Here is a 19,640-nt window from a genome sequence, read left to right on the forward strand (position 1 = left end):
CTTCAAACAAAAAAGCAGCCGAACATAAAAAATGCAGAAACTTGGTTAAATATTTCAAAGGCGAAGTATTAAATACTCTAGGTAAGAAAAAGGACATAATATTTGGGAGTATTTGGGAAAAGTTTAAGGTTTGTCTTTAAAAAAAATGCTTCTTAAACTTGTTTTTGGTAAACTAAAATAAAAGAAGATTAATTTTTATGTTTATATAGTATAGTATAGTATATAGTATACTATAGTATAGTATACTATATATAGTATAGTATATAGTATTTTAATTAAAAACATAGTTATGTAAAATATTCCTATATTATAAACACCAATAATATTAGAAATACCCGCCATAGGCGCATGATAGTATCCCAAACCCGTTCTATTCAGTTGCCTGCTTTTAAGCGCTTTCTCTCTGACAGGCGAAAATGCAACAACGTGTCGTGCCATCACCCACACCTTTCCACTTTCTCTCTCCCAAAAAAAAAAAAAAACACTCACACACACACAAAAAATTATGGACAGCATCCCCAGAGTGCCTAAGAGAAAGGAGCTCTGTTACCTGATAAACTTGGAGTTTGCCAAGTTCTTCTTCTTCTTCTACTGGCCTTCTCTGCTCCTGTCACATATTTTGACGTTTCTTTGCCAGCTGTGTTGAATTCCTGTGTGGGAGAAACGTCAAAAGAGAGCAAAAGTGAAAAGTAGTATGCGGGAGAGCCGCTCGCAGGAGAGACTAACGTGAGAGCTTTTCCGCAGCTTTCGTATTACCTGGTTCTTTTTGGGCCTCGTCTGCGGATGGGGCTTCATTTCGTTTTGCGGACTATTGAGTGAGTTGCTTTTGCTTTTGATACTACTCTACTGCTCATCAGGGTCCCGCCAGGGGGCAGCTGAGGGGGCAGGGCAGGCTGGGAGGCTCTTGATGGGCGCGGGTTTTGTTGGATGGCTTTTATGGTTACACCAAGACACTTAATTGGAAGAAGGTTTCAATGCAGCGTTATAGAAAAAAATTGTCTAGAGTTCTATAAAGAGTTTTCTTATTATTTAAAAAGGTTTAAAATTATAGGGGTAGTACTGATAATTAAAAAAAGAGTTATTAAATGGTATATTTAAGGGTTATGAATAAAAATTTGTTAAAAAGAATATTTAGAAAAGGTTTTATGAGCTCTAGAAACCAGCTAAAGAAGATTAATGACTCAAAAAAGTATAAATAATTAATCATATTTATTGAAAATCCTCTTTTTTTTATGACTGTTGAAATTCATATTAACAATTGAATTTTTTAATAAAAAATATCCTCAAAAGTACCCTTAAAATTTTTCCAAGTGCACAATTACGTCTACATTTTAGGTGCATGTGGACCTGGTGCCCATAACAAACGTAACAAACGTAACGAAAACAATTACACGAAAGAAATCCTCAAAAGCACACGAAAAACGAGACTGAGACTGCACCTCCCCCATATGGCCGCCCAACGCCTCTCGTATCCTGGCCGCTCAGGGACTGCTCAGTGAACATTAAAATAACAAAATCCAAACAACGCAAACTTTGAGTGCAAGACCAACAAAAGAGACATAGCTCGAGAGAGAGAGAGAGGCGCCAAGCTCGCCAGGATGTCGCCAAAATCGGGGGAAAAGCTTTCGGGCCGAGGCCTCTGGTTAGCGCGATGGCGAAGCCCCCAAAGTAGTCGGAGAAGTGGAGCCAAACGGTCAAGACGCGGAGCTCCGCCGAAAAAATTCTGAAATCAGGGGGCGAGGGGACTACAAATCGCAGCCCGAATCGCGCTTCGTGGAAAGAAAAAAAGCAACAAAAAAAAAAATTACCATAAAATAATTGCAGAGGGCTCAGCGTTGGCCCAGAAGAAAAAAAGCAAACACGTTTCGAAAACCATATAAACGCGTAAAAACGTCAAAACAAAAAAGAAAAAAGTTTCCAAAAAGTGTTACCAAAAAAAAATATGTTTCCAGTTAAACAAAAATGCCAATTATGGGCAGCCTAAGGCGCAAGAAGGAGAGAGTCAGGGCAACTCTGGCTCTTCCCTCTGGTTGTTGTGTGTAATGTGCGAAACGATTTTCCTCCTTCGATGATGTCCTTTTGCTTTTTTTTTGTTGGTTTTTGTGCACAAATATGCACAGGCCATGTCCATAGATACAGCCAAGAACGGCCTGCAAACGGGCCTCAGATGAACCTTCTCCAGGACAAGGCAGAAAAATAATAAAAAAAAAAACAAGAACAAGGATAACAATTGCAGATGAAGGAGAGTTCTTTCGTTTTTTATTGTTAAGAAGGCAAAATCATAACCTTGAAGCCTTTTGGCCTTCTGGCTCTCAACTGGTATTGAGGCCTGAGCCTCTGGCTTACACTGGACTGGCGTACAACATGGCGTATGGTTAATGCGGGGAAGGAAAACAAGCCAAATAAACGAGGAAAATAGTACGAAAACATGTGCAACAAAGTGTGTGGGTGCGCGAGTGCGAGTTCGAGTGCCAAATAAAATATTAAGCAAATAAATAAGCCACTCGACTCTGGACTCCAGCTCTGGGCCACTGGACTGGCTCTGGCTACTGTCTGTGCTCTGCTCGATTTGCTCGACAAATTCCGATTCCCGATGACGCATTCGAGAAGAGTAGGGCAGGAAGGTTAAATTACACAAAACGTCAAATTCGCCACGTACGACAGAGATTTCGGAGTCGTACAGTCCGAAAATTCGGTTTCGGAGTCCTTGCTCGGGATACGGTGACGGATACGGATACGGGTACGGGTGCGGGGTGTACGAATACGAATAAGGGCACGGAGTACGCAAGTTTGCCAGATTATAGGCGTGCAGCTCAGCGGAGAGCAGAGACTGTATGAAAGCTAACGCAAACCGTTAATCCAGCATGTCCTGCAGCTTCCTATAGAAGCTCTACAAAATATTAAAAAAATTTTAAAAACAAGTAAAATAATATAAAATATTAAAACTGCTTTGGAAATCTAAAGAAAAATAATTTATAAAATTTACTCAACCGAAAAATTTCTCTCCGCAAGAGAGCGAGAGAGAGGAGAGCTTGACAGGAGAACAAGGGACAGAGAGGGAGAGTCCTGAACCGAACCGAACTCACCACGATAAAATACAACAAAGGAGCAGGCGAAAAGAAAAAAAATCTACTTTCACTCTCGCCACAACGTGGCGGCATCGAGGGGCAGCAAGCGCATAAAGTGACAGGAACTGTAGAACTCAAAGGGAAAACTCTTTGCATGCCACAAGCAGAAGCAGCAGCAGCATCGAGCAGCTGACTGTTGCAGGAAGCCTGTCAGCAGGACAACAGTGGTGCGGACAGGACCAGCGTCCGGTCCTGTCACAATCAATTCAATAGGACCCAAAGCCGCCACCGAACACTGGCCAGCACAGAGTCCTCCAATAGCCACAAAAACACACACACTCTCTCGCACACAAACCAGAGCAACGGCAAGCAACGGCAGTTTTAATGTATCCTTAGAATTTCAAACAGGTGAGCATGCAACCCGAAAAGTGAAATGAACACATAAAAAGGACATAGATAAGGGACTGAATGTGGAATTGTATATAAGTTGTATAATAAATGATTGTGTTGATGGTTTTTGAATGGGTGAGAAGTTTGTGTGCTTAGTGCCCGCAAAAGTATGCTACAAAAAGAGGTTTGCGAACGAAGGAGGGGTATTTTATCTCCTTGTAGGATAGTTCTACTATAAATAATTTAATACATTTTAAGCTTAGAGGGGTTAAGATTCCAAGCTACGATCTTAACAAATTCCGTTTAAAATATCCTCCCTCCTTAACGCCTTCAAGGACACCTTCGTCAATCCCTATCTCAAGCACTGTTCAGTCTTCGCCCTCTTCAAATGCCCTTCAATTACAGCGTTTTCATTCTTTTTCTCTTGTTCCGCTTCATGCTGCAATTTCCCTTTAATTGCGAACGCCCTCGGTGCAGTCTTAATTTGCATAAATTTTTTGCACTCCCCCACCAACGCTCGAGAATCACGCTTGCGAACGCCACTTACAATCGTAATAACCACAACTCAGTTTCAATTAAAAGCTCAGCCATCAATTATGCAGGGCAGAAATGATGCCAGCGAACCGAAAAAAAACAAAACGAGAAACAACAAAGGTGTTGCCTACTCTTGGGCGATGGGTGATGGGCGATGCCCAATGGCGGATGGCCACTAGGGCGGTAGTAGCATAATAATTTATGCATAATTGGGAAATATTTAGCCATCGAATTCAATCATGCAAGCTGAACAATAAAATGCCCCACCACATAAAGGCCTAAAATCAAAAATCAAAAATTTCATTTTCAATTAGTGCGCCGAACGAACCAAAACAAGCAAAATCACTCATACGCCTAGTGGGCGCGCAATGTCCTGTCAGGCTGTGCGCTTCCGTTTTCGGCAATTAATTAGGCGCAAATTTTAATTAAATGGCGTCAGTGGATGGAAATGTTCTCCCGATGACGGCAGTTGCCACTTGCCAGTTGCTACTTGCTACTTGCCTCTTGGTTCGTAGCCAAGTAGTTTTAGCCTCCTGTGTGTTCGGCCGGCTGTGACATAAACTCATTAAATAGTTATTACTCAGACCATGTTTCATGGCGAGTGTCGGCCACGAATGTGTTTTTTAGGCCATTAATATCTTACTCTTGTTATTTTGTTGACACTCCATCGTTAATAATGGTTGGGTCAGGATGTATTTTGTTGTGATGGACTTCTTTTTAAAGTGGCTCTCATAACTTAAGTGGAATTATTAAATAAATTCTTATTGAATATCGATTTGGTGTTTCCTTTTCCCATCTTAATTACAACCATCATAAACTGAGCCAAAAACCCAACCCACGCAGGTGGGAATGAAAGGTGAAAGAAGGAAATTCCAATAATTGTTTTATGCTATTCCAAGGTGTGGGTGACACCCCAGGCATTCCCTGAACGCACCCTGACCTGGCACTATCCGACATTTTTTTGTTTTTTTTCGGCCAGCAATCATTAGGTGGCCCGAAAGTGACCAAACCAAAGCTGACCTGAAAGGCCGAGCCCCTTCTGCGTTTAGTTTTTGGTGGCATAACAATCAATCTTGAAGCTTGGCCCGGAGTGGGAGTAAGTGACCAACGCACAGGTGTCCAGCCAGAAGTAAATCGTTAAAAGGGGGGCGTAGCTGCCATATCAAATAATCCTTTATGTTTGTGTGTAAACTCGAGCCGAGCACTCCAGGAGCTCATTAAGTGAGCTAACCTTGGTGGAGGACGGTAGGCAGCCATAGAAATGTTGCAAGTTTTCCTCTTAATTCAGTTAAGACTTTCGGTTTGTGTTAGGCCAGGACACAAGTATCCCTCGCCCACCTACTACAGCCCCACCCTGAAGGTGGCAATTGAATGGCCACCGGAATAGTTGTGAGCGTGTTTGCCAGCGAGTCCTTTAAGTATCTTGTATTAAGAAAGTTTCCCCCAGCTCTGGCCATTGAATTGATTCTAGGACTTGTGCCAGAAGTGGGAAAATAGGCAGGAGTATATAAAGCAAGGACCATTCAGTAGTTTCCCAAATAGAAAAATGCAAAAAGAAATATTAATAAAAATTGTGCGATTTGTCCTTGCAACTTTTCTACTGCTTCTCTGAAAAGGATGTAGGATAATAGATTTGTGCCAGGGGTGAGTGCCTCGCTTAACCTTTTTTGCTGGCCTGGAGAAAATGGCTTTAAATGGAAAAAAAAAGGTTCGTCTTGCCGTTGGCTCTTTTCCGTTTCGTGGCATCAGCAAGTCTATCGGTGACACTAATTGCTGGCTTATTATCCTTATTTGTGGCGGAGCCAGTACCGCCATGGAGGCTCCACGCAATTCAACGATTACGATGAGTCTGACATCGTTTGTTTATGGAAGTGCAGGCTTATTAATAATTTTATTGAGTAAGCTTACTGAAGGAATGGCTTTTTAAAAATATTTATTTATATTTTGTACTCTTCCATAAATTACAAAGAGTATCTATAGTATGTCCCTTTTTTTTGGCCTTGTTTTTATTATTGTTTGGCCCTTTTATGTATTTATTGATTTTGGCTCGTGCCCCATTTGGTCTGGCGGTTATTTTTGGACTTTATTTTCATGACAATGGGTGGTTTATTAACGTTCAGTTAGCTGACACAATAATTAAGGGGCTTATGGGCTGCAGTTTGGCAAGCCAAATTATGTGAAATATTCTGTTGAAGATTTATGGAGAATACTTAAATGCGGCGACATAAATTGTCAAATGAAAAGTATGCCAGGACATGTTCTACTGTCAATTGATTTAGATTATGATTGAAAAATATACGAGTTCTTCATATATGTCAACGACGACTACTGTCCTATATCTACTATTATTTATTATCGTCGTAAATTTCAATTTTTAAATGCGTCAACTTTGCATTCCCCGGGAAACAATGTAAACATGGCAAAGGACATCAAGGAACAGCACTGGTATTCCTGCTCTGCATAACATGTTAGTTAGGCTTTTCGTCCTGCCACCTGGTCTTGTGTGTAACTTGCGTGAGTTCTTCATTCAACTTGAGACTTTGTCGACTCGAGTGCCTGAACCCCCCCATCCGATGTATCTACGTGTGTATGTCTTTGTTACTGTTTTTCTGTCTTTTATGCTTTTTGTATTTTTTGTTTTTTAGGGCTTAGGCCAAAACTTTTCGTGACTGGACAAAATGCGGCTCAGTGTGTTTTGTAGGAAATGCCAGCCCGTCCTGGCTGTCCTGTCTCTCGTTGGCACTCCCCCTTTAGGGCTTCTTGTGCTCCAAAGTTAGTTTCATTTGCCTTTTACATTTCCACATATTTCCTACTTTTTTTTTGGTTTTATCCTAGAACACAGAGAGAAAAAGGATATATTTACAAAAGGATATTGAGAAATCTGGCTATAGTTGTGACTTAAATTTTAAGCTTTAAATGGGAAATAGGACTCTAAAGCCATAAGAAATTCATATAATTAATTTATATTTATTTCTCTCAGTGCTATTGCGTGTCTGTGCATAGACGACCTACTCAAAAGAAGGGAAACAGGCAGCAGGAAAATGGGATAAAGGGCGGAAAAGCGGAAAACCGGGCGGCGGTAGGCGGCGGGACAGCGAGACGACGCTTTGAATATTTATTTTATTTGATTTCTGTTCGCCTTCTTCCAACGTTATTATATATATTTCTGCGGAATAGGTTTGCCCTACAGAGTCCTGATACTTTTTCTTATATAACAAACGCGACGTGTGATTAAAAATTCGTAATTTGCCCGTATATTTCGTATACCTGTCCTCCTATACATACCTGGTTCACCTGGCTACCCTTCTTTCTGTGTCATGACGGTGTTTTTTTCTTTTTGGTTTTTGTGGAATACCTGAGGCGTTCCACTTCCTTGTTGGCTGTCGAGCGTGTTCTGTGCCATTTTTTTGCCGTTGCTGCTGTTTCTATTGGTGTTGTTGCCGTTCTTCGTGCTTCATTAATATTTAATTAAAAAATCAATAGTTGACATGTAAGTCAACTTGGTTGGTTCTTCTCTCGGCCACGGTTTGTTGCTGGCTTTTCTTTGGGTTCCATTCTAACTTATGCATGTGCATTTGTGCATATCTTATTATAACAGATTTTCTTCTGGCTTCGTTTGTCGTCTACGTGACGCTGTTCCCAAAAGCATATCATAGTAGTACCACACCCTCAACCCCAGTGAAAAGTTCGCCAAAGGAAGAGCCTTTTTTCCTCTTAAATTTAGAGCAGGTTTCCTTGTTAAATTATATCCTTTGTACCACACACTCCGACAAGACTCTCAAATAGCCAAAAGGCCCTCTTAATTGAGCCACAACCTACCGAAAACTGATTAATAGATGAAGATGTATGTGCATACTGCATTATGTATTGTTCTCGAGGCCTCCGGGGCTAAAGAGCAGAGCCATTGTTCGGAGTCACTCCAAGGATGGTGTCCTTGGATTATCTTCATTCATCTGCGGGTAATCAATATCCTCCAGAGGAAAATTGAATTTACTTACTGGTTACACAATTACTTGCATAATCATTTGGGGGAATTCAAGATTTACTCATGAGTCATAAATGAATGAGATCTAAAATGCTGTATTCGGTAATTGTCACGTTGCAGTTTTTATCACCAGAGTAGTAAAGACTACACTTCTGGCAGAAGATATTTTGCAAATTTTCATGCAAAGCCAACAAAAGAAAGTCACGTAACTGAAGAATTTGCTTTGCTGCTTGTTTGGCTGACGCTTATCGGAATTCTCTGAGATCTTCTTCAAGATTTATTGACAGCAGCAGTGGCTGTGGCAGTGGAAGCGGAAACAGGAAATGGTAAACAGACTCCCCCTCATCTCAGTGTATGTGTGTATGGGGAGGGGTATGTGAGTGTTACCTTCTTTATATTTACGCGCAATTAACCCAGTTACAAGTTCGACATGCCGCAGAGGCAAACTCATGCGCCCCCACACTCTCGTACGTATATCCTGCATTTATCATAATTACTTCCCCAGAAATTTACCGCCAAAAAAAAAAGAGAACATTCTGAAGGGGAATGGGGGTCTGGAAAAAAAGGAAGAAAAAATCGTTGATGATGATGAACGTTGATGAATGCCCTGGGCTTTTACCGGCGAAACTCTGTAGCTTTGGTTAATGTTTTAATATGCCTCCAGCAACTATTAAGCGCTCTCGCAGAGCTGAATGTTAAATACCCGCCGCATATTAAGCATCCATTATTAATGCCAGACGAAAAAGGGTTCAACATGGACTATATGGACTCTATAGTATGGTACTTACATCCTCTCCCCTGTAGTTCAACGATTTTTTTGTTCAAATACCCAAACATCGAAATGTGCTTAGCAATTATTTGAAAAATGCAAACATTTCAAAAACAACAAATGCCTGCAATTGCAAAAAGGACACCCCGACGAGGACTAAATGCAACATGCACCGAATAGGCTCGAGTGCCATAAAAACTGGAGTGAACAATATACAAAACTTATTTTCAAATCAAACAACAGCAGCAGCAGGAGGACAGAGATAAGAGGCAGGTTTGGGGGTCAGGACGGTGGCAACATCGGAATAGTTACAACAGAAATGCCAGCTGCTGGGAGGAAGGCAGTACAGTACAAATACAGTGGTTAGAGGTCTATAAAAAATATATATAAAGAGAATAGAGAGAGAGAATAATAATAAAGAAATATTACAAGGAATAATATTTTATGACTTTATTCAAGATATATAATGGTGTACTTGGAGTTTGAATGGAATATAAGGGAAGGGAGTATAAGGGAGTATAAGGGAATATATATCTTTTAAATAGTTTTTTATACATTTTTAATAAAAAAGGATACATTTTAAATAAATTCCATCACACAGTGCATCTCTATGCACTCTCAACTCAACTAAACTTGACTCGCCTCGACTGGCTGGTTGGTTGTATGGCTGGCTGGCACAAACCAGAGTCAGACTAACAAATGTCACATTCCGCACATGAAAAATGTCCTTGTGACAAGCGCCAACGCCAACCGGGGACAACAACAATTCGCTGGCACTGCCACAGGACGAAGGATGCGTGTGTGTGTATGAGTGTGTGTGCTGGCTTTGCTTTAGCAAGGTCATGAGTAAATACGTTTGGAGCATGCTGTTTTTGCCGTTTATTCTCTAACAAAGCCAAGGCAGCAACAAGAACAAACGACACAACAACAACAAAAAAAAATATAACAAAATAAATAAAATAAAGTACAAAAAAGGAATAAATGGTGGAAATAGAAGAGTGCAGGATAGCAGCGAAAATAACGACTGAGAAATATATTGTCATATATGTATATAATATGGGCAAGCTTTTGCTGATGCTTCTATTGATATTTATATAAAATACTCACTCACACATATGTTTTAGCTTCCTCTTCCTGTTAGTGCATGTGTGTGTGTGTGGCTCATTTGTAATGGCGTCTGCTTGCCAATTTGTTGTGTGGCAGAAAGAAATGCAAATGTGTATCGGTAAATCAAAAAGGACATTATTGGCTGCTTGTTAGACGTAAGCACAATTGCCAGCCATTACGTAGGTGTCTCTGTGTAAGTGTATTTGTATCTATATGTGTGTGTATGTCTGTATCTGTGATTGTGTGCGTGTCCTCATTGTGTTTGTGTTTGCCAATGGTCGACCGCTAAGTGCGCTTAAGCGTCAAACCAAATTGGCCGGCGCTTTGTTCTTCAGCGCTTAGCAGAAAGTGCACTTTTATCCCCACAACCACCTCCCTCCCCTCCCTGCAGACACACACATTCACTCAACTTCCCAACTCAATCCACATAGTAACGAGTATTTGAGTACTCGAAACTTATTTGCTATTCACACTCGATTAATCGAGAGCGTTTTATTTATGGCTTTGATGCAACTTTTATTGGTATAATCGTTTGCAGTAACTTTTTTAATTTAATTCGTAGGGAAAATAAAACATAATAAACGATTTAAGTAAAATATTATTCATAGACCTCTGACCGCCCCAAATCACTCCACCCCCATCACCAATTGGTCGATAAATGCATACCAGCGTGGCTCAATTTTTATATTTGCGGATAATAACAGCTCGAATTTCCTAACCAATGCCGTGGAGCTCTCAGGACTGCCGTCATGCCATGGCCCTGGAAAACCGAGTGGCTATGAGTGAGCACGGCAATTTTCAACTATTTATGTATGAGCACAGAGTCCACCCCTCACCCCCATCATCGCCCATCCTCGAGAGCCGCATCCTTTGAACGGTGAACGGTGTGAAAATATGGGGAAGGATACTGGGGGAATGGCATCCAGCCCCTTGGGAGGCGGAGCACATGGAGCTTCTGCCTTTGTGTTAACCTGTTTTTGTTTTGCCAACCAAAGTTGGCTCATAAATAATGAAGCATGGGCCATGAGTTTCCATTGAATCGGTAGTGTGTGGAAATGAATATGTATGTGTGGGATGGATGGGGAATAGGAGGGTGGGGTACTCTGTACTCTGTACACCATATGACTCTGGAGATTAAGCTATTGTTTGCTCTGAATATGGTGCTCAGTCTGAACTGCGGCTTAGCGGGTTGCGTTCGCCAACAAAAGTTGTTCATGGGATTGCAGATTGAATAGGGAAGAGCAGGGAGGAGAGAGAGGTGCAAGTGGTACTTTAACCCAATTCTGGTTGGATATACCTGCCATAATGTGCCGGAGTGCATCAGACCAAAACTCATGAAATATGTATATGTCTTGATGTTTTGTAAACAAAGTTTTTATGAAAAGGCTTTTAAAATATATTTATGGTTAAATAATATTTATTGTCTCTTGGTGCTATTTTTTTTTGATAAATACATGATTATATTTATTTTATAAAATACGGCCCACATTGCGTATGAGTGATGTGGCTATAATTACTCATACGCCATGTATGACACATTATTTTAAAATGAAAACTACAAAAACTAGTTTGTCTTACCAGCTGGCCTGAAATTAAGTGAATTTTAAAAACTAATTCCATTAATGAGCCACCATTGCGTATGAGTAATATGGAAACCATGGCGTATGAGTAATATTCAAAATCATTGAAGGGGAACCAAGAAGCAATTCCATTTTGACTGACAACTTCTAATATTTCTCATTTATTTTCCAGCTCCAGCAGTGTAATGCGCCTTGGGGGCAGTGGCATTCCATACGACGGCGACCCCCTGACAATGAGCGCAGCTGGCAACGATTATGCCGAACTCTGTGATCTTGGACCCTCGCGCTGGAGCGCCCGCTCCTACGGATACCACGCCAACGCTGCAGCCGCCGCCGGTCTGGGGCTTGGACCCTCGGCCGGAGGCGGAAGCTTGGGCGGCCTCATTGCGGGCGCCACGCAGTCGTCGTCGAGCGTGCCGACGGGCGGATCGTCGGGCCTCAGTGCGCACCATCTGCGCGGAAGTGGAGCGGCGGTGGCCAGCAGCTATGAGGCGGAGGACATTGGCCTGGCCTTCGGCATGATTAGTCCGCCGCCGGGCAGCGGACCCTACGGCGGATCAGCAGCAGCGGCGGCAGCGGCCGGGGGATCACGTGTCGGCAACAGCACCAGCTCGCTGCGAGGCGGGGGTGGACGCTCTGGGCTATACTACTCGCCGCCGGGCACCTCCTACACGATCATCGAGCGCCCCCACTCGCCGCACTACTACTACAACTCGGCGGGCGTGCCGACGAAGGGCGGATCCCTGCCCGGACGCGGCAGCGCCTACCTCAGCTCCTCACCCGCCAGCCATATGGCCGCCGGTACGGCGGGAACCCTGCCCACCTCGACGGCCGCCAGCGGGCGGTCGATGGGCCAGCACTCGGGCAGCAACGGCAACAAGAAGCGACCCATATCGCCGGAGCAGGTGCTGCGCATGTTCGGGGCAAGTGCCACGCAGTCGTCTTCAGTTCCTACGAGTAGCTATCACTACAGCAACGGTGGCACGCGGGATCGCACGGGCAGGCGTAGTCCGGCCAGCAGTCCGCCCTCCACAACCCACCAGGTGATTGGATTTGAATCCTTAAATAATCAATTACTAATTTTTAATACATCTACTTCAAGATCTATCGGGATCGTGAGCGGGAAAGGGATCGCAGTGTTCCCAATATTCATGAGCTCACGACGCGAACGGTTTCCATGTCACGTGACCAGCAAATAGATCATGGCTTTGGAATCTGCGTTAAAGGAGGAAAAGACTCAGGTAAATATTAAAATGTGATATTTTTAATACCGAAGCACTCTAAAATTTTGTTGTCTTCATAAAAATCCTGAAGATAAAAACAAGAATAGATAGTAGGAAAATCCCACTTTCGATGAAATTCCAATGCAGGTGAAATTTACCGGCATTTTCTCACCTGAGCCATCTGAGCTACCTGAGCCACGCCGCCCCGCCCCTGCCGTTTGATTCCACGTCACGCCCAGTCGGTTGGGGTTTGGGTTGGGGTTTGGTTTCCCATTTTGGCTTGGGAAGCTCTTACGTGCAATTTAGTTTTCAATTTCATTTTATTGTCGGGGTCGCTCCGAGTCGTATGTCCATGTATCCACGTGTACTACCTAGTGAGTGTTGGGGTGTCGGGGTGTGTGTGACAAACCGCCAGCAGCTTTGACATTTCCAAGTGCATTTTGCACCTGACTAGCTTTTTGGCTAACCAGCTCTTCCTTCCTTCATTCCCATCCAGCCAAGCAGCCATCCATCCGTCCAGCCAACCATACCCCCCCGTTTTTCAGTCTTTTCAGCCTTTCCTTACTTCCCATTTCCTGCTGTAGAATTTATTTTTAGTTTGCAATATGCGGACTTGGGCTTTAAAATCGATAAAAATCTATTTAAGTTGGCCCCGTATGCAGGCTTCCGCCCTGCCCGCTCTCCGCTACTCAATGGCATTGTGCTGGCTGCCGCACACACACACACACATGGCCGGGCTTTATAAATTAAACATAAAATGGCTGCCGTACTCCATCCTCCAGTCCTCCAAGTCCTCCCAGTCCTCCCAACCCTCAGACCATTGCCAACCGGCTGAGCTTAATGAAAAACAAAGTGAAAAGCCCAAGGAAAGGGGACCGGGATCGGTGTAATTGAGGACATGCCGGAGGGATGGGGGAGGTGTGAGAACTTTTATTAAAAATTGAATGTGTGAGAGCCGGCTTGCTAATTGATTTTGTCTTTGTTTTTAATTTTTTTTGCATGTCTACCATCGCCATCGTAGGCTTAGGCGTTTACATCTCGCGCATCGAGGAGAATTCGGTGGCCGAGCGCGCCGGACTGCGACCCGGTGATACAATCCTAGAGGTGAACGGCACCCCATTCACCTCCATCAATCACGAGGAGGCGTTGAAGGTGAGCATCTCTCAAAATATATACAAAATCGCATATATATTTATATCTCTTTTATACTCTTCCTGAATATTTTGTAGTAGAAAATGTTATTCTTAGACAAAAATCGATTAAAGCATACAGCAGCAATATGGTAGTCCTGAAAATTTCAATTAATAGAAGCTTTAAAATATTTAAATAATAGCTGTCAGTGTGGAAGCCGATGTGACAGCCATCACAGAATATTATCTAATTTTATTGTACACGTTATTGATTTTTAATGCGATTCTCTAGCCTGGCTGGGCCCGGCTTCTGGGCCTGGCAGCTTCATTTTGTCAATCGCTGGTCCTTAATAGTGGCCCATAATAGGGCCCTATCCATCAAACATGTACACAGGCACAAACATGTGTACCCTGACATGGCCAGAACTGTAGACTGTATTCAGTGTGGGCCGCCATCGTCGTCTTTTATGGCCGACACTTGACAGAGTAACCAAAAGAAAAGGATTTCTGCCTTCCACTCCCTTGGCTTCCTTGGCCTGCCTAACAACGAAAGTCAATTTATTGTGGAATATTTTATGTGACACGTTATGATAGTCAATACAATTCTTCTTCATATAGATTACTAGACTGACGGAAGGACGACGAGGTCCTGGTACGTGGTGTGCCATTTCTCACGCTTTCTAGCAATTTAAACTTTAACCATTTTCGACACAACTTGTTTGGGCAACCATGATAAACCCAAATGCAAATATATATACAAGTATCTATGTATCTATATAGTATAGATACTCCCTCCCCATATCGATTGCTGTCTGCTCTGAGCGATTTTTCGTAGTTGTTAAATCTTTATGCACTTGGTACATTTTTGTATGAATATTACTAAAACCAAATACGATACATCGACATGAAAATATATGAAAATAAAATCAATAACACACTAATACAATTAAACACTGAGAAAAAATTGGCAATAGATTAGTCGCATATTTGAATATAATTTTTGTTCATCATTTTTGTACTTTTTGATATTTATTTAAATTATTTTAATTTTAATTATTTGACGGACATGACAGCCTCTACAAAGTGAAATTCAAAAGTAAATCTCTAAAATTGCTCCCAACTAATTGCTTGAAACTGAGGACATTTTAAATATTTTATTCAAGTAGAAGTTAACCACAAAAGCTTTACTTAGTTTCCTGAATAAATTCCAAAAGAATGAAAACTAAAATTTCCAACAAATTCAAAACATGTGTGAGGATTCACAGAGCACCTGCACCACCTGGCCACCTTTTCATGCTTTTTGGCCAGAAACACAAATTTGCACATTCTCACATTAGTTTTTTGGCCAGAACTATTAAAGTAATGACAGCCAACGGAAAACCGGCCACAGCAACCGGCGACAAATGGAAGTCAGAGGTCAGAGGTCGGTCGGTCGGTCGGTTAGTGGCTTTTATTTGGCAACAACGGACACGTCCACAATTAAACTTAATTAATAATTTCGTCGCATTTTTGCCACCACTCTGCCCACACACAGTATATTGTCCAAGCCATTTTTGAATACTATTCTATTGTTTTAATTATTTAATTTTAGTTTAGTATTTTGCTCCTTTTTGTCGCTCTCTCTCTCTGTTTCTATCTATCTATCTCTCTTTGTTATTGTTGGTTCGTTCCTTTTCTGCTCGCATCTTCCGTCTCCTCTTTTGTGTCTCTTCTATTGCCACATTTTTTCTTAACGCAGAGATGTGTGCAGATATTGAAATCGTCACGCCAAATCAGTATGACGGTGCGTGCACCGCCCACGCTGAACTCGACCGCCCCGCTCCACGGCTTCGGGCCCCCCTCGCGGGACCCCATGTACGCGTCGATGGCACCCCCCCTGCACCCACAGAACCAGGCGGCAGCCGCGGCGGCGGCCGCTTCCGGGGCGGGCCTGCCCTTTCGCCAGACCTGCTCCTGGATGGACCGCCACGGCCGGCCCGCCTCCCCGCCCATGGAGTACGGGGGCAGGCGCAGCGACCGAAGGGATCGGTAAGTTTAAAAAACTAAATAATATTATTATGTTAATTTTTATAAAACAGAAGATGTTTTTAGAGTGTGTCATATTGTTTTTCATAAAAAACTTAAAAGATTTATATTGGAAGGCCGATGTAAGCCAATGCGAAGGCCATATCTTGGCCAATATCCATCCGATTCGTAAGCGGGATACCTCAAACGACTTGTAGATCGATTTGCTATCAACCTGCATCAAAATCTGGGAGAAAATTATTTTTTAGATTTTTTGTCAAATTTCCTGGGGGATCCCCTTCAAAAATGATGGAAATGCATGGAGGCCCAATATGAGCCATGGCGAAGGCCATATCTTGGCCAATATCCATCCGATTCTTAAGCGGGATACCTTCAACGATTTGTAGATCAATTTGCTATCAACCTGCATCTAAATCTGGGAGAAAATTATTTTTTAGATTTTTTGTCAAATTTCCTGGGGGATCACCTTCAAAAATGATGAAAATGCATGGAGGCCAAATATGGGCCATGTCGAAAGCCATATCTTGGCCAATATCCATCCGATTCTTAAGCGGGATACCTTAAACGATTTGTAGATCAATTTGCTATCAAACTGCTACAAAATCTGGGAGAAAATTATTTTTTAGATTTTTTGTCAAATTTCCTGGGGGATCCCCTTCAAAAATGATGAAAATGCATGGAGGCCAAATATGAGCCATGGCGAAGGCCATATCTTGGCCAATATCCATCCGATTCTTAAGCGGGATACCTTAAACGATTTGTAGATCGATTTGCTACCAAACAGCATCAAAATCTGGGAGAAAATTATTTTTGAGATTTTTTGTCAAATTTCCTGGGGGATCCCCTTCAAAAATGATGAAAATGCATGGAGGCCAAATATGAGCCATGGCGAAGGCCATATCTTGGCCAATATCCATCCGATTCTTAAGCGGGATACCTTAAACGATTTGTAGATCGATTTTCTATCAAACTGCATCAAAATCTGGGAGAAAATTATTTTTTAGATTTTTTGTCAAATTTCCTGGGGGATCCCCGTCAAAAATGATGGAAATGCATGGAGGCCCAATATGAGCCATGGCGAAGGCCATATCTTGGCCAATATCCATCAGATTCTTAAGCGGGATACCTTAAACGATTTGTAGATCAATTTGCTATCAAACAGCATCAAAATCTGGGAGAAAATTATTTTTTAGATTTTTTGTCAAATTTCCTGGGGGATCCCCTTCAAAAATTATGAAAATGCATAGAGGCCCAATATGAGCCATGGCGAAGGCCATATCTTGGCCAATATCCATCAGATTCTTAAGCGGGATACCTTAAACGATTTGTAGATCGATTTTCTATCAATCTGCATCAAAATCTGGGAGAAAATTATTTTTGAGATTTTTTGTCAAATTTCCTGGGGGATCCCCTTCAAAAATTATGAAAATGCATGGAGGCCAAATATGGGCCATGTCGAAAGCCATATCTTGGCCAATATCCATCAGATTCTTAAGCGGGATACCTTAAACGATTTGTAGATCGATTTGCTATCAAACAGCATCAAAATCTGGGAGAAAATTATTTTTTAGATTTTTTGTCAAATTTCCTGGGGGATCCCCTTCAAAAATGATGAAAATGCATGGAGGCCAAATATGGGCCATGTCGAAAGCCATATCTTGGCCAATATCCATCAGATTCTTAAGCGGGATACCTTAAACGATTTGTAGATCGATTTGCTATCAAACAGCATCAAAATCTGGGAGAAAATTATTTTTGAGATTTTTTGTCAAATTTCCTGGGGGATCCCCTTCAAAAATGATGAAAATGCATGGAGGCCAAATATGAGCCATGGCGAAGGCCATATCTTGGCCAATATCCATCCGATTCTTAAGCGGGATACCTTAAACGATTTGTAGATCAATTTGCTATCAAACTGCATCAAAATCTGGGAGAAAATTATTTTTTAGATTTTTTGTCAAATTTCCTGGGGGATCCCCTTCAAAAATTATGAAAATGCATAGAGGCCCAATATGAGCCATGGCGAAGGCCATATCTTGGCCAATATCCATCAGATTCTTAAGCGGGATACCTTAAACGATTTGTAGATCGATTTTCTATCAATCTGCATCAAAATCTGGGAGAAAATTATTTTTGAGATTTTTTGTCAAATTTCCTGGGGGATCCCCTTCAAAAATGATGAAAATGCATGGAGGCCAAATATGGGCCATGTCGAAAGCCATATCTTGGCCAATATCCATCAGATTCTTAAGCGGGATACCTTAAACGATTTGTAGATCGATTTTCTATCAATCTGCATCAAAATCTGGGAGAAAATTATTTTTGAGATTTTTTGTCAAATTTCCTGGGGGATCCCCTTCAAAAATGATGAAAATGCATGGAGGCCAAATATGGGCCATGTCGAAAGCCATATCTTGGCCAATATCCATCAGATTCTTAAGCGGGATACCTTAAACGATTTGTAGATCGATTTGCTATCAAACAGCATCAAAATCTGGGAGAAAATTATTTTTTAGATTTTTTGTCAAATTTCCTGGGGGATCCCCGTCAAAAATGATGGAAATGCATGGAGGCCCAATATGAGCCATGGCGAAGGCCATATCTTGGCCAATATCCATCCGATTCTTAAGCGGGATACCTTAAACGATTTGTAGATCGATTTTCTATCAAACTGCATCAAAATCTGGGAGAAAATTATTTTTTAGATTTTTTGTCAAATTTCCTGGGGGATCCCCTTCAAAAATGATGAAAATGCATGGAGGCCAAATATAAGCCATGGCGATGGCCATATCTTTGCCAATATTCATCTGACTCTTAAGCGGGATACCATAAACAATTTGTAGATCGATTTTCTATTAATCTGCATCAAAATCTGGGAGAAAATTATTTTTTAGATTTTTTGTCAAATTTTCTGGGGGATCCCCTTCATAAATGATGGAAATGCATGGAGGCGCAATACGAGCCATGGCGAAAGCCATAAGTCAATATTAAATGGGAATGAAAGTTATTGTATTCACTAGGAGAGATTGAGAATAATTGAAAAATATATTTCATGAGAGTTTTTTATTCCATTTACAAAAATACATCTCTGTACCCGCAGGATACGACGCGTGGAGTTGCTCATCGAACCGGGTCAGTCGCTGGGCCTGATGATTCGCGGCGGAGTGGAGTACGGTCTGGGGATATTTGTGACCGGCGTAGACAAGGATAGTGTGGCCGACCGGGCCGGACTGATGATCGGCGACGAGATCCTGGAGGTCAACGGGCAGTCCTTTCTCGATGTGACGCACGACGAGGCTGTGGGCCAGCTGAAGTACCACAAGCGCATGTCCTTGGTGATACGTGACGTGGGCAAGGTGCCGCACTCGTGCACCTCCATCGAGATGGAGCCCTGGGATGCCTACAGCCCGACGGGAACGAGGTGAGGACACTTTTCACACTCACTTTCAATAATGTCACTTAATGTCATTCAATTATAAAATAGAGCTCGACGAAAAGGTCAAATTGCGACCATGGTGGAGGAGAAGGCTCGCTCGCTGCTGCCACGTCATCACTTTGCAAGCCTTTCGTACTACATTGCCGAATATAGTGCGAAAGCAATGACCATAGATGCCTTTGTTGCCGTCTTATTAGAGATGCTAGACACGTACGAGAAGGTGAGCGGAATGGCCCACTTCAAATCAATTGAAATTCCATAAATCTTGACCTCTTCCAGCACACGCTGGTGACGGAAATCCGGGAACTTGTCTTCCCCGAGGATCGCACGCGATACGACGAGTTGGTGTATCGGCGGGAACGCGATCCCTACAGCGTGGATAGGCATAGGGTA

General features: G+C 42.3%; 1 protein-coding gene across 1 annotated transcript in view; it reads left to right on the forward strand.

Annotated features, from left to right (window-relative positions):
- Nucleotides 1–799: 799 nt before the first annotated feature.
- Nucleotides 800–19,640, forward strand: part of dysc (whirlin protein dyschronic) — a 36,501-nt gene continuing 17,660 nt past the window's right edge. Inside the window, 8 exon segments of the mRNA XM_070280191.1 lie at nucleotides 800–815; nucleotides 11,606–12,476; nucleotides 12,536–12,674; nucleotides 13,678–13,808; nucleotides 15,525–15,814; nucleotides 18,912–19,232; nucleotides 19,296–19,467; nucleotides 19,527–19,637. Coding sequence (XP_070136292.1) covers nucleotides 11,619–12,476; nucleotides 12,536–12,674; nucleotides 13,678–13,808; nucleotides 15,525–15,814; nucleotides 18,912–19,232; nucleotides 19,296–19,467; nucleotides 19,527–19,637 — 2,022 coding nt within the window. The 5' untranslated portion in view covers nucleotides 800–815; nucleotides 11,606–11,618.

This window comes from Drosophila bipectinata, chromosome 3L, assembly GCF_030179905.1.
Source record: "Drosophila bipectinata strain 14024-0381.07 chromosome 3L, DbipHiC1v2, whole genome shotgun sequence".
Taxonomy (NCBI): Eukaryota; Metazoa; Arthropoda; class Insecta; order Diptera; family Drosophilidae; genus Drosophila; species Drosophila bipectinata.